This window comes from Sapajus apella, unplaced genomic scaffold (assembly GCF_009761245.1).
Source record: "Sapajus apella isolate SASKATOON/1434 unplaced genomic scaffold, GSC_monkey_1.0 scaffold22, whole genome shotgun sequence".
Taxonomy (NCBI): domain Eukaryota; kingdom Metazoa; phylum Chordata; class Mammalia; order Primates; family Cebidae; genus Sapajus; species Sapajus apella.
In genome coordinates, this window is record NW_022436962.1 from 27,775,150 (window position 1) to 27,789,717 (window position 14,568).

General features: G+C 51.5%; 1 protein-coding gene across 1 annotated transcript; it reads right to left on the reverse strand.

The window, feature by feature from the left end:
* Positions 1-1,287: 1,287 nt before the first annotated feature.
* Positions 1,288-6,085, reverse strand: LOC116559031 (left-right determination factor 1). The gene is made up of 4 exons (XM_032289434.1): positions 5,379-6,085; positions 4,238-4,484; positions 3,844-4,083; positions 1,288-2,505 (listed from the first exon to the last, which is right to left on the reverse strand). Exons 1-4 carry the CDS (start codon positions 5,626-5,628, stop codon positions 2,142-2,144), a joined length of 1,101 nt encoding a protein of 366 aa, XP_032145325.1. The 5' UTR covers positions 5,629-6,085; the 3' UTR covers positions 1,288-2,141.
* Positions 6,086-14,568: the final 8,483 nt, after the last annotated feature.

The following is a 14,568-nucleotide window of genomic DNA, read 5'->3' on the forward strand; positions in this document are numbered from 1 at the left end:
TCATTCTGTTGTACATGACTGTATAACTTTCTCCACAGACAAGCATAAGGAAACCCAGCTGAATGGGAAAGCTAAATGGAAGGGAATTGGATAAGATAGCTCCCAATGACATTTTAACCTAATGCCTGTGTCATCAGCAGAGCAGCTTATGGGGGACTGGCATGGGAAGGTGTTTATAATCCGTTCTATGGAAGCGATTCAACACACTTGCATTACCTCAGGCTGTTTCTTCATCTAAAAAATAGGAATAATAATACCCACTTCATGGGATAGCTGCAAGAATTAAGTGACATATGTGGCAATGCCTAGCCCAGCTCCCTGATTCATAGTGAATGCTCAAGAAATGTTAGCTTGCTTACCACACTACTGTCAACCCCTGTTGCCCATCACCACTATTAGCTGTTACAGTGCTTTCTAAAGGGGAGGCAGGCTGGGCACAGTGGCTCACACCTATAATCCCAGCATGTTGGGAGGGTGAGGTAGGCAGATCACTTGAGATCAGGAGTTCGAGACCAGCCTGGCCAAGAGACTAGCCTGACCAATATGGTGAAACCCCATCTCTACTAAAAATATTTTTTAAAATTCGCTGGGCATGGTGGTGGGCACCTATAAGCTACCTGGGAGGCTGAGGCAGGAGAATCGCTTGAATCCAGGAGGCGGAGGTTACAGAGAGCCATGCTAGCACCATTGCACTCCAGCCTAGGTGACAGAGCGAGACTCTGACTCAAAAAAAAAAAAATACAAAAATTAGGCTGGGTGCAGTGGCTCACGCCTGTAATCCCAGCACTTTGGGAGGCCGAGGCAGGCAGATCACCTGAGGTCAGGAGTTCAAGACGAGCTTGACCAACATGGTAAAACCCCGTCTCTACTATTAAAAAAAAAAAAAAATAAAAGTAGCCAGGCATGGTGACACATTCCTGTAATCAAAGCTACTCTGGAGGCTGAGGCATGAGAATTGCTTGAACCTGAGAGACGAAGGTTGCAGTGAGCCAAGATCGTGCCACTGCACTCCAGCCTGGGTGACAGAGAGAGACTGTCTCAAAAAAAAGAGGCTGCAGTGCTCACTTTGGCAGCACGTATACTAAAGAGGAGGCATATGTGAGTGATTGTTTACTATTTTTGGAATGAGAGTTGTGTGGGAAAATAGAAATATCATAAATGAAAGCCTCATCTAAATTTAGTTATTGTAGTTGTCAGTGCCCCCTAGAAGTTGGGGGTCCTTTCTTCAGATCATTATGTTGCTCTCATTCCCCATTATTGCTCCTGGAGATTAAATACAGAGATACAGAGTGAAACATCACTTTTTATTTCTTCTGAGTATCTACATTCAATTGGTTTGCCTAAATTAACAAAAACACACAAATACATATGGTTTCTGGTGACAAGTTATCTAAGATAGTGGGGGACATGATCTAAATGTGCACAGGCAAAACTCGGTCTCCAGAGGGGTGGGCAGGGGGCAGGTAGGGGCTGTCTGATCCCCAGAGCAATGAAGTCTTAGAGCAATGAAGTCTTAGAGCTGAAGCCCAGCTCCTCCTTTCTAAGAGGAAATGATGACCCAAAGCCTCCTGTGTTTGTTTGAGGTTCTAGCTTATGGCCCTGTCAGATCCAGAAACCAGGCATCCCGACTCCCCGCCCACTGCCCCCAACCTGAAGCCCTTCAGCCTTCCTCTTAGCACCCTCTCAGGGGAACAGGGGCATATGTATGTTTACAAAAGACCAGAATGGGCCCATATTTTGGGGAAATAGAGATTTGGGGGTTTTAATTCCTCATATAATAGAGCAAATCAGTTCTATTTCCCCAGTTCTAATCATAGGGTATTGTTCCAGGCTCAGTTAAGAATTTGCCAGAGAACAGACACTCCCAGTTGACAATCTGTGCATTGCTCAGCTGTATCTTCTAATCAGCAGGCCAGCATTTCCTACTAGCGCTCAGCATCTGAGCTGCATTATTTACTCACGTAAGTGCTTAGGATGGGTGATGGACAGGAAAGATGGGAGAGGGAAGGACACAGGGCAAAGCTCATACAGGAGCACTAAATTGGGATGGAGGTAGCTTGCTAAGTTTAAAATTAAGACCTACATTAAGACCACTTCTATGCACATGTTCAGTTACAGGGCTCAGTGGTTACACCAGGCGCCTACGGCTGGAGCCTCCTTGGCACGAGCGCCCCATCCGAGGCACAGCTGCACTTCTGCACCCTCATGTTGGGCAGGCTGACCACCTGGGGCCTGGTCCTGCCTCCCTCCTTGATGCTGACAATCATGGGCAGTGAGGCAGTCTCTGAAGCGATGCACTGTCGCGGCCCCAGAACCGGCCACTTGAAGGCCAGGGCCTCCGGGGGCTGTGGGCAGGTGCCCACACACTCATAAGCCAGGAAGCCCGGGGGCTCCAGCACCCAGTTCTCTGCCCACTTCATCCCCTGCAGGTCAATGTACATTTCCTGGCGGCAGCAGCGGGTGCCCTCGGTCACTGGTGCTTCAGGGTCACAGTCACCCTGAGCTCTGTGGGGGCAAGAACAGGCAGGGTCAGAGGTCAGCTGTGAAGGCTGAGGTCAGAAGGCCTGGGGTACAGCTTAGTGGGTGCCTGGCAGGGAGATTTGTGGCCCAGCTCTCACTGTGTTCTAAAAGCTGGATATTTGTGAGAAGATGAATAAGCATATCTGAAACATAAATAATAAATCAGCTACTATTAAAGGTCTCCTAATAGGCCAGACATTGAACTAGGTACTTCACATGTATTATCTCAGGTGATGTCTGCATTTCATCTTCAGTTAGGTTCCACCATGATCCCCATTTCACCTGAGGCCACTGAGACCCAGAGTGTTCGGTGATGTGCCAGAGGACCTGCAGCCAGCAGAAGGCAAAGCTAGATGGAAGCCAGGACTGGTTCCAAGGCTTCTTCTTAACCACTGTGCTACACAGCCCCCGTCTGCTCCAGAGAGCTAATTTGTCCATGAGAAAAGAATTCATCAAAGCAGGAGGAAAGCTGTTCGTCCTTAGCAACAGCTAAAGGTAGGATTTTTCAAAGACTTAATCATGGAGAAGGGTAAAGTGAAAGTGGATAATTACAATTGTGTGTATATGAGTCAATGGCAACATAAAAATTTATTAAAAATTATCGAAGATATTTTTCAATAAAATGAATAATACAACTTCCTTCCTCCCTCTCTCCTTCCCTTCCTCCCTCTCTCCCTTCCTTCCTTCTTTAATAGAGATAGGGGTTTCACCATGTTACCCAGGCTGGTCTGGAACTCCTGACCTCAGGTGATTCACTGGTCTCGCCCTCCCAAAGTGTTGGGATTACAGGCGTGAGCCACCGTACCTGGCCTTTTAATTTATTTATTTATTGTTTTTGAGATGGGTTTTGCTCTTGTTGCCCAGGCTGGAGTGCAATGGTGCGATCTCGGCTCACTGCAACCTCTGCCTCCTGGGTTCAAGCAATTCTCCTGCCTCAGCCTCCTGAGTAGCTGGGATTACAAGCACCTGCCACTATGCCCAGCTAATTTTTGCATTTTTAGTACAGACGGGGTTTCACCATGTTAGCCAGGCTGGTCTGGAACTCCTGACCTCAGGTGATTCACCAGTCTCGCCTTCCCAAAGTGTTGGGATTACAGGCGTGAGCCACTGTGCCCGGCCTGAATAACACAATTTCTACCATTAGAAACCCTGACATGTAATGGACAATCGGTGGCATCCTGGGACAGTATGCACCGATCTCCTCCCCCGCCCCCGCCCCTACCCACCCCAACCCAGCCATCCGGTCACCCAGCCAGTCCTGGGGACGGGGGTCTGGACCACCCAGTGGCTGCTTGTCTCTGGTCTCCCCAGTCCGGCACTTACCCGTAGTCCCTGAGGTCCAGGGTGTGCAGCTCCAGCTGGGGCTCCCCACGCTCCGCCGGCGTCCCCTGAGAGGCGAAGCGGACCAGCCTGTGGGCTTCGGACGTCCCCGGGCCCAGGTGCTCCCTCTGCACCGACACCTGCAGCAGCAGCGGCTGCCGGGGCCGGCTCAGCTGCTGCCAGAAGTTCACGGCCTCGGTCACGTCGAAGGCCTTCCAGCCGCTCTCGTGGACGGACACCAGCCTGAGGACACGACACACGCGACACGGAGACCCAGCGCCGCGTGAGGGCGGGGACTGGAACCTGCTGAGGACCCCGCGCCGTCCCGCGCGTCCCCGCCCCCAAGCCGGGCGGAGCTGCCCCCTCGCCCTGCCGTGCGCTTCCGCGCGACCCCCACCTGGAGTCGATGAGGGAGGTGCGGTTGGAGCCGTCGTCGCGGACGCTCAGCCACTCGACGGTGACCCGGGCCCGGTGGCTGCGCGGGGACAGCCGCCCGTGCCTGTGCAGCGCGGCCCTCGGGACCGGCTCCTGGAAGAGCCGCAGCACCGCCTGCACCAGCTCGCGGTTGGGCGGCAGCCGCTGCTCCATGCTGAACACCAGCAGGTGCGTGCTGGCCTCGGACGCCAGGAACCTGCCGGCCACCTCTGCGGACAAGAGCAGGGTCAGCGGGGTCAGCAGGGCCTCCCTGGACTCCAGGGGAGCTCTGAGGGTGACAAGGCCACTGAGCTGGCAGCCAGTCCAGGAGACACAGGTCCCTGTTGTATCTCTGGGGCAAACCCAGTTTAAAAATCTCCCTTGAATCTGGGCCTTGTTTAGTAGCAATCTCCATGTGGCAGGCAGGGACGCCTGCGGGACCTGTGCTAGCAAGGCTGCCGCAGCTGAGATGCTGGGGGCAGACTCCTCACCCAGGTGCCTGGCCTTGGGTCTAGTCTGGGCACTGAGGAGCTGGGGAGGTGAGAGGCTGCAGGAGGCTTCAGGCCCAGGTGCACCCCCGGTAGCCGAGTATAACCAGGTATTTCACGTGGGTGCTTTTCAGTTATCCCAACACGCTTCTATCCACAAGAACTCACTTTGATGCTAACAAAGCTGGGAGATGGCTAAGACGCAGTCATACCCCCGTTCCAGAGGAGCACATGGCAGAGAGAGGGATTTAAAGCCATTTACTCAAGATCAGGCTCAGACCAGAGTGGCAGTGTGAAAACAGACCCGGGAGTCCAGCTGCACCAAGCACTTTGAGGCACACACTCAGCCGCTCCCCCAGCTCCACTTTCTCTCCTCTACCCTCCCCTTCTCCCATGCCTTGGTTTCTTCAGCAGGTCCAGCCTGGTGCACCTTTGGGGACAAACGGGGGCCCTCAATGCACAGCTGGAGACCCTGGGCCCAGGCCCGGCTCCTCCTCACTGCCCTTTGCACTGTGGCCCCCACACAGCCTCCCACTGAGTTCCAAAAGACCAGGGGCCCTTTGACATTACTGGAGTGGGCACGACCAGCCAGCCTTCCACCATGGGACTGGGGGCAGCAGGGAGGGAGGGCCTCACCTCGGAAGCTCTGGCTGAACCTCTTCCCTCGGGAGCGGTCCCTGTGGCTGCGCTGCAGCAGGGCCACGTACTGGGCCCTCACGTGGGCGGGGATGGCCAGCTCCTCCATGTCGGCCCTGTCCAGGACGGGCGCCTCGCTGAGCTGCAGCTGTTGCAGCAGGCTCTCCAGGAGCTGCTCCCCGGTGAGGGTTGCCCCAGGGCCAGCCAGGGGCAGCACCCAGAGTGCCCAGCAGAGCCACAGGGGCTGCATGGTGCTGCCCTGGAGGAGTGGGGGGCAGAGTGGGGCTGTCCTCTAAGGAGGTGGAAGGAGGGTCCCAGGCAGCCGGGTGTGCTGAGAGCCAGGCCTGGGCAGCTTTATAGCCAGCCCTGGGCTGGCCTGGGGTAAAGGGAAGAGGGAGGGAGGAAGGGAGGGAGGGAGGCAGGGAGGTCACACCCCTGGGACCTCCTGGGAGCTCACAGCCAGACAGGTCCCTGAGCCTGGAGGAGGGGGCTGTCTAGAAAGGACAGGGTTGTCTGATGCCACCCAGGCTTGGGGCCTCTGGCTGTGCTGTCAGCAGCTCAACAATATTTTTAGTGCCTGTTGAATTTCCCTGTCCTTACCCCAGCTCTGTTCCCTGAAAAAGTGAGGCTGTTAGGTGAAAAAGAAAGTCCTGCTAACCAGCTACTTAAAGCTCTTAAGTCTCTCCTGGAGGCTGGCCTGGGTCCAGGTTTGCACATCATAAAGGAAGGGCAGGGAAGACTCTGCCTTCTTGCTGGTTCTGGCTACGTTCACAGAAGCCCCTTGGTCACCTCCCTCCAACCTTCAGTCCTTGCACACCCTCTGCCTCTCCCTGCACCAGGGGTCCCTCAGGGTTGTCTCACTGTCCTCGTCCTCCCCCCATGACAGAGGATGCTAGACGCTGTCAGGACACAAAGGCACGTGCCACCATGTCCTTTAATGTCTTTAATGCAGCTGTACTCTTTCTGGGACTCCCAGAACAGCAATTTCTGCGAGTACCTTTGCAATCACATGACCACGGCATGGGAGTCTCCCCTTCAGACAGCAGAATCATTCTGGGTTCAAACATGAGACCTGCTAACTGTTTGACCTGTCAGCCAGTTATTTAACTTCTCAGTGCCTCGGTTTCCCCATCTGCAGGAAGAGGGTGATGATCATTAGGTCTTCTTCACAGGGTTAGGAAGAAGATTAAATGCATTAATACATGCAGTCCACTCCACCCAGTATCTAGTGACAGGTAAACACTCTGTAAGGGTTTCCTATCATGATTAGCCCCTGAAATCTGCGTTCACAGGGTCATGACTTTTTGTAAAACTATCAACAACGATAATAGCATACATTTCCTGAGTGCTCACTATGTGCCAGTCATTGTTCTAAGCTCAGAATGTGTATTCACACAGCCCTTAGGAGGCAGGTGTCAGCGTCAGTTACATCTCTCAGATGGAATGTCAGAGTACCGCCTGAAGAAGCGACCTCCTCACGAACCTCAGTGGAGGGCTTGGGAGCTAAATGCAGCGTCTGTCTCTGTAGGCATCTCCTCCTGGCACTGGCATGGGGCATTTGAGGATGTGCAGGCGCAAGCTCTTAACAAATCTCCACAGCCTCACTTGCCCATGTTCTGTCACATGCACGGTAAGCAAGGATGCTGGAGGAGGACAAGGACCCTGGGCTGAGGGGGCCGGCGGTCAAGGAGCATCCCCCTTCACTTTCTAAGTGGGGGCACTCTGGCTCCTTTGTGGGAATGCTGTGTCACTGACAGGTCTCTCATGTCATCCCCCTGCTTCTGTTCTCAAACATTCCAGGCAGAGGAAGAGGGAATCTTCTGGTGCTCAAAGGTGGAATTTCTTTTGGATGAAAGCCCAGGGATTTCATGCACAAATTGCCACCATATACATGTGCATTTGCATATGTATATGTATATGGAATTCTCATACTTGAACCCAGTCTAAAATGTGTGTTTGAGGAGGCATGGGGGAGGCTCCCACCTCAATTTGCCCCCAGTACCTGTGGCTTTGGACAGGCCATGCTTCTAGACAGCTCTGGCCTCTGCTTTCTAGGTTCCTGTCCCTTGTTCTGTGTCTGGAAATGACCTGGGCTCCAGCTGAGTCCTGGTGGCATGAGCCAGTCTGCCAGCAAAATGGGGAAAGCACACCCCAGAATGATTCTGCTGTCTGAAGCGGCTTTTAGTAATGTGTGTGCTGGGGGAGTGTTTAGCATCAGAAGGGGGAGGAATAAGAATAATACTGATGGCTGGGCGCGGTGGCTCACGCCTGTAATCCCAGCACTTTGGGAGGCCGAGGCGGGTGGATCACGAGGTCAAGAGATCGAGACCGTCCTGGTCAACATGGTGAAACCCCGTCTCTACTAAAAATACAAAAAATTAGCTGGGCGTGGTGTTGCGTGCCTGTAATCCCAGCTACTCAGGAGGTTGAGGCAGGAGAATTGCCTGAACCCAGGAGGCGGAGGTTGTGGTGAGCCAAGATCGCGCCATTGCACTCCAGCCTGGGTAACATGAGTGAAACTCCGTCTCAAAAAAAAAAAAAGAATAATACTGATAATAATCATAATGGGCTGGGTGTGATGTGACTCACGCCTGTTATCCCAGCACTCTGGGAGGCCAAGGCAGGAGGATCACTTGAGGCCAGCAGTTTGAGACCAGCCTGGACAACATGGCAAGACCCCATCTCTACAGATAAACATAAATAATAACCGTAATGGCTAATAGTGCTTGTAGGCTATGCACTATTCTGAATTTTTTTTTTTTTTAGGCAGAGTCTAGCTCTGTTGCCCAGGCTGGAGTGCAATGGCGCAATCTTGGCTCACTGCAACCTCCACCTCCCAGGTTCAGGTGATTCTCCTGCCTTAGCCTCCCGAGTAGCTGGTCACCATAACTTGAGGAGGAAGTTGCCATTATTATTTCCATTTTATAGATGAAGAAACTGAGCATAAACCTGTTGCCCAGGCCGGCACAGTGGCTTACACCTGTAATTCTAGCACTTTGGGAGGCCGAGACGGGTGTATGACAAAGTTAGGAGTTTGAGACCAGGATGGCCAAGATGGTGAAACGCCGTCTTTACTAAAAATACAAAAATTAGATGGCTGTGGTGTCACGTGCCTGTAGTCCCAGGTACTTGGGAGGCTGAGTCAGGAGAATCGCTTGAACCCGGGAGACAGAGGTGGCAGTGAGCTGAGATTGTGCCACTGCATTCCAACCTGGGTGACAGAGCAGGACTCCATCTCAAACAAACAAACAAACAAACTAACAAACGAAAAAAACTGTTGCCCGACTAGCCTACGGTCATACAGCTAATAGGTGCTAGAGCTCAAGGTATCTGAAGGGAAGGAACAGGGATTTGGTCACATGTGTCCACAGAGGAAATACATAAATCCTAACAGCTGACCCTGGGGTGAGGAAAGGAGACCCTTGTGGTCATAGAATCATGACCTCAGCTGCTTCTCTGTCCCTCATTCCTTTTCTCTCCCATCTGTATTTCCATGGAATTTGTGTAATTCACAAGGAGGAATTCAAATACCATCTTGGAACTCATCTCCCATGATTTGAACATCTCGTGAAATATAAGGTCCCTCCACTGTGTCCGGTCCAAACAGGACCTTCTGCTCTTTGTGACAAGGGTAACTTTCTTCAAAAGAAAAGTGATTGCTTTTCTTTACAAGTGATTAACAGGGAAAGGACTTATTTGATGCAAACATTTGGGTCTTAAGTCAGGCCAAAAGGTGCAGAAGTGTCACATTTACAGGCAAACCAGGACTTGTGGGCCTCAGTCCCTGGAAGCTGTTCTGGGCTGGTAAATATGCAATAGTCCACTACCCTGGCTGCTGGGTGACAGGAGCCCTGTGGCTTATCACTGGCGCCAAGGATATAACACCCAGGCTGTCCTTGCATGCCACTACCCCCTCCCCAAATCCCCAACATCTAGACCCACTGGGAGCTCCCTGAGGCTGGATGCTCACAATGAGACCTCGCAGGCCCCTGTGTTCAGCAGGGACCTGCTGCTCCAGGGCTGAGGGAGGCCAGGCCTCTGGTGCTGCTGCTTCCCTGACCTGTGGAGGCCCACTCAGGACCCTCTCCCAGCTAGGAAACACCACAGGGCTGAGAACCTCTGGAAGTCCCTGGGGAGTCAGGAGTTCCTTCTACACCTGGGGTAACAGAGCAGACAAATTGAAACATTTCCAGAGAAGACAGTAAAGTGGAGGGACCCCCCACACACACCCACTTCTTGATTCCCTGCCTCCCCCAGATGTCTTACTGGTATTTCTGGATCAGCCTCTCAGCACAGGACCAAAGCTAGAGCAGAGCCCTCAACAGGAAGTGAAACGACACAGTCAATATCCAGCCTCTCTAAGGACCGATCCTGCCTGCAGGGATGGGTGTCTGGGATGCGGTGCTCAGGGTGGCTCTGGGGACCACTGGAAGCCTAGGCAAGTGACCCATGATTGGGAAACTGAGATCCCCACCTGATGTTACGGGACCTCTCTTAGGTGGAGGAGCCTGGGAACATTTAGCACCAATGGAGGAGTTTGTCCACCAAGACGACTTACCCCCTTTCTTTCACCTGCTAGTTTGTAGAATCAAAGAGAGCTTAGCGCTGAAACTGACTATCCAGGCCATTCTCCTGACCCCAGGTTTTCAAAAAAAGAAAACTGAGGCTCAGAGAGATGACAACTTCCCCAAGCACACACAGTCGATGATCTGTAATCAATATCCCCACAAAGTCAGGTCTTCCCGTTCCCAGACCAAAGTTCTTTCCATGCCCTCAAACTATTTCCAGTGCCCAGTCCTGCCCTGACCCCCTGAAGCCAGTGGGGTCATCTGTCAGCCCTGGGCAAGCTGGGGACTCAGTCAACCCAGGGTCAGGTCTGGGAGGGGGGCAGGGAGGCGTGAGAAGCAGACAAACAGACAAAGGCCAAATCCTTCAGACTCTTAAGCCCAAGACACAGGCCTGGGTCCTAAATGTGGATTCCCGGCAGCCTGAAGAGTATTGCTGGGAAAATAAAATAATTGGGCAATTAGCTAGCGGCCAAAAGAAGAGCTCGAATGTGGATTAGGAGACTTTTTACAATGGGCTGATTAGTCGTCAGGAGGGAGGGCAGCCGCCCTTTGTCATGCAGAGGAAGGAGCTGGGCCTCTGAGGGTCTGAGTAGAGAGTCTGGCTCTGGGGTCAGGTCAGGCTTGAAAAATTGTAAAATAGCCCCTTCTGCTCTGATGGGAGGGAAGGTGTTTGGAGAACAGGGAATACTACTTAACCAAGCTGTCTCAAAGATTCCCAAAGTGGAAAAAATACAGACTGTTTCTGAACCTGTATTGTTAGGGGTTTTAAGATTTTGTGAAGACTTTTTTTATTTTTTGAGATATTATGTCGCAGATGCCCTGGGTGTAATTGTACGGATGCTGTGTGACCGTGCGGATGCTTTGCACTGCCAGCTGTTTTGTTGGTGTGCATATCCGTTAGGACCAAGGCACTTAGGACCAAAGTCTCCTCCAACCCAGACGGCCTTCAGATAACCCAAGCTTCTCCGCTTGCTCTGTCCTCTCTGGACCACTCCTGTCTCCCTGATCTGATGTTATTTGGCCCAGCAATTCCACCTGCCCAGCTCGGCCATCATGGAGCTGCAAGGCAAGCTGCCCCTGAGCTTTGGGGATGGGCTCCCCATTCCTCACCTCCTCTCAGCCCCAGACAGCTTTTCCACAACCCGCTGCTCCGGCAGCTCCCACCTTCCACCAGGTCTGTGTTTGTTCCATGGTGGAGTCTCTGGGGGCAGTGATTTCTGCCCAGAATTGCCTGAGAAACCTGTGTAACTACAGATTCCTGGAACCCAACTCAGCCCTCCTGAATGGACTTTGCTGGGGGCAGTGTCCAGGAATCTGAGTGTTGAAGATTCTATGCACACGAGGTTTGAGAGGCAAGGGAGGGTGGCCAATAGCAGGCAAGGAGGCTGCTGGAGAATTCCGATGAGAAGAACCCCATCATTCCATTAAACTGATCATAACCTGGCCCTTCTGGGTGATTCCTCCACTTCCTGATTGCCAGCGATGAAAGAAAAGAACACAAATGGGAAAAAACTAGAAAAACATTTTTTTCCTGAGGTATTTTCTGGGCTTTCTCTAAAATTTGAATGTAAGAACAGGTGAATAGAGAGGTTTCTTTTCTTTCTCCCTAAATACTCTGAACATAATCATGTTATATGCAAATTCAGCATCATAACATTTATTTATTTATTTATTTATTATTTTTGAGACAGTCTTGCTCTGTTGCCCAGGCTGGAGTTCAGTGGCGTGATCTTGGCTCACTGCAACCTCCACTTCCCGGGTTCAAGTGATTCTCCTGCCTCCGCCTCCCAAGTAGCTGGGACTTCAGGCGCCCACCACTATACCCGGCTAATTTTTGTATTTTTAGTAGAGATGGGGTTTCACCATGTTGGCCAGGATGGTCTCGAACTCCTGACCTCAAATGATCCACCCACCTCGGCCTCCCAAAGTGCTGGAATTACAGGTGTGAGCCACCACGTTCAGCCTCAGCATCATAACATTTAATGCTCCAAAGTTAACAGTATGTAGGTCAATAGCTCTATCAAACTGTAATTATTTCCATCTTCCTCTAAAGTCTTGTTTCTTCTCCACCTGCTCTGCCTCCTTCTCCTGCGAAAAAACCCTTTTATGTCTTTCCCCACAGCTTCAATACTTCTGTAAATTTTCTCCTCTAAGACCCCTGCATAGGAGGCAGGAGACCAAGGTGCTGATTCTGACCCATGCCTGCCGGGGAACCCTTAGCCTGCCATTTCCATGCCCATGCAGAACACTTCCTATATTGTCCCTGATCAGTAACCACTGTCATGACTTCCCCCATCACAGACAGAAGTTCCTCCTCCTTAGCTTGCCTGGAAGCTCTTCTCCAGGTCCCCGTTTGGCTTTCCAAACCGCACGTCCTGCCCTTGCCACTGTCCACCACCCCCAGTATTCTGCCCTCTCACAGAACAGCCCTGAATGGTCACCTCTTTGCTCATTTTTATTCCGGTGCCTGTGTGCCCTTCATCTCTTCTTTACCTTTGAAATTGCAGCTCATCTGGCAAGCCTCAGCATAACATTTACCTCCCTCGTGAAAATCCTCCCGTCATGTTCTGACCACTCCCACCTCTGGCTGCCTTGCTCATCACTGCATTCTCTGGGTGTCCTTGGTCCCTCATGAACACAGTGGGATGACACCTTCTCCTGGCATCATAGAGAGATATGCCCCGGTGCTCCCATACAGCACAGGCTCAGCAAAGGGACTCCCTCTTGCTGCATCTTGTAATTTTGCTGAACACAGTGCCTGGAAAATAATTGGTGCTCAAATGGTAGTTGCCCAAAGAAAGAAAAGGAGAGAGAATAGATGGACACATCCCTTTTTTGCTAAGAAATTTAAAATGGAAAATTTGAGACATGAGATTTTAGTCTAGATTAAAGCCAGTATTCATTAAGAGAACTGGTAGCCAACACACACAACTTTAAAGTTGAAGAAAACAGGCAGGGTGCGGTCGCTCAACGCCTGTAATCCCAGAACTTTGGGAGGCTGAGTCTGGAGGATTGCTTGAGTCCAGGAGTTTGAGACCAGCCTGGGCAACATAGTGAGACCCCCATCTCTACAAAAAATTTAAAAATTAGCCATGCATAGTGGCATGCACCTGTGGTCCCAGCAACTCAGGAGGCTGAGGCAGGAGGATACCTTGAGCCCAGGAGGCAGAGGTTGCAGTGACCCAAGATCGCTCCACTGCACTTCAGGCTGGATGACAGAGTGAGACCCTGTCTCAGAAAAAGAAAAGAAAAGAAAAAAGTACAGACAGTAAAGATGGTGAGAAGTGTCTCTACTATGCTGACACCTAATCCCTGGCCAACTTCCCCAAAGCAGCGCCGTATCTTTTATGTACTTCCAGGACAGTCTAAACCTGCTGAAGCCCAGGTGTGTGATAACACTGTGTATGCAGTAACACTGTTCCCCTGTGCCCTGATTTCACCTGGGGGCACATCCTCAACTACCTCCCTTCTGTAGGAGACAGTTATCCTGAGCTCATAAGATCCCCTTGGCCTTTCTTTAGGATCACCTTGTTCTAGATGGAAAATGTTAAAGGCTTGGATGGTACCGTGCCTTCTAGGCTATGGGTACTAAGTCTATGAAGCAGAGGGAGTGTTCTCACCAGTCCAGGGAAGAGGACCCATGGGGGCTGTGGTATTGATAATGAGGGTCATTACCCTGTTCCCTAATCTCCAGAGTGTGGCTGATAAGCAGGGAGGGAGGATTTGCACATTCTGATAGGTAATTGGAAAGGTGGGCCACGTAAACAAAATTCAGAATAATGAATATGGAGTCATCTGGGAATCCCGGGGATAAGCCCTGTCCTGCTGGGGCAGATCGTCTGCTCGGAACCTTCAGCATTTCATCAGCAGCTCAGCCCTGCAGCTTTTGCCAACCACTCGTAAGAAGCTACTGGTGTGTTTGACCCCCTTCCTGCATGTTCATTAGGGAATGTGACATTCCAGCCACCAAGCGGCCCCGACACCTCCTAGAAACACTTTGGCTTCCTCTGCAAGGCAATCCTAAGCTGTCCCTCTGGCATTTGTCCTGCCTCTTGGTTTTGGAGCCCTGAGAGGTTCCTGGTGGGAGCTGATGAGTTTTCCAAAGAACCTTTTGGGTGGGTAGATGTTTGTGTGTGTTTGTGTGCGCGCGCGTGTGCACGCACGTGTGCTCGTGTGGTGTATGCAATCCAAGACATGTCTTGGTACAAAATCAAATAGAACAGAAGGGTCTACAGTGAAAAGCAATAAACAATAGTCTTCACACCACCCCTCCCCACTGCAATGCTCACTTCTGTGGGTTTATCTCCAAATCATAAACGGAATGCTCCTGCCTCTTTTTTTTATTCATTCATTCATTCATTTTTTTTTTTTTTTGAGACAGTCTCATTCTGTCACCCAGGCATGAGTGCAATGGTGTGATCGCGGCTCACTGCAACCTCCACCTCCCAAATTCAAGCAATTCTTGTACCTCAGCCTCCCAAGTAGCTGGGATTACAGCACAAGCCACCACACCCAACTAATTTTTGTATTTTTAGTAGAGACATGCTTTCACCATGTTGCTCAGGCTGGTCTTGAACTCCTGGCCTCAATGATCCACCCACCTCGGTCTCCCAAAGTGCTAG

What these genes read in the sequence shown, in the direction of transcription:
- LOC116559031 (XM_032289434.1), bottom strand. Translation starts at nt 5,628, where the DNA reads ATGCAGCCCCTGTGGCTCTGCTGGGCACTCTGGGTGCTGCCCCTGGCT. An exon ending in GTTCAGCCAGAGCTTCCGAG is followed by an intron (nt 4,485 to 5,378) that starts GTGAGGCCCTCC and finishes TCTTGTCCGCAG; the next exon opens with AGGTGGCCGGCAGGTTCCTG. An exon ending in CTGGACCTCAGGGACTACGG is followed by an intron (nt 2,506 to 3,843) that starts GTAAGTGCCGGA and finishes TTGCCCCCACAG; the next exon opens with AGCTCAGGGTGACTGTGACC.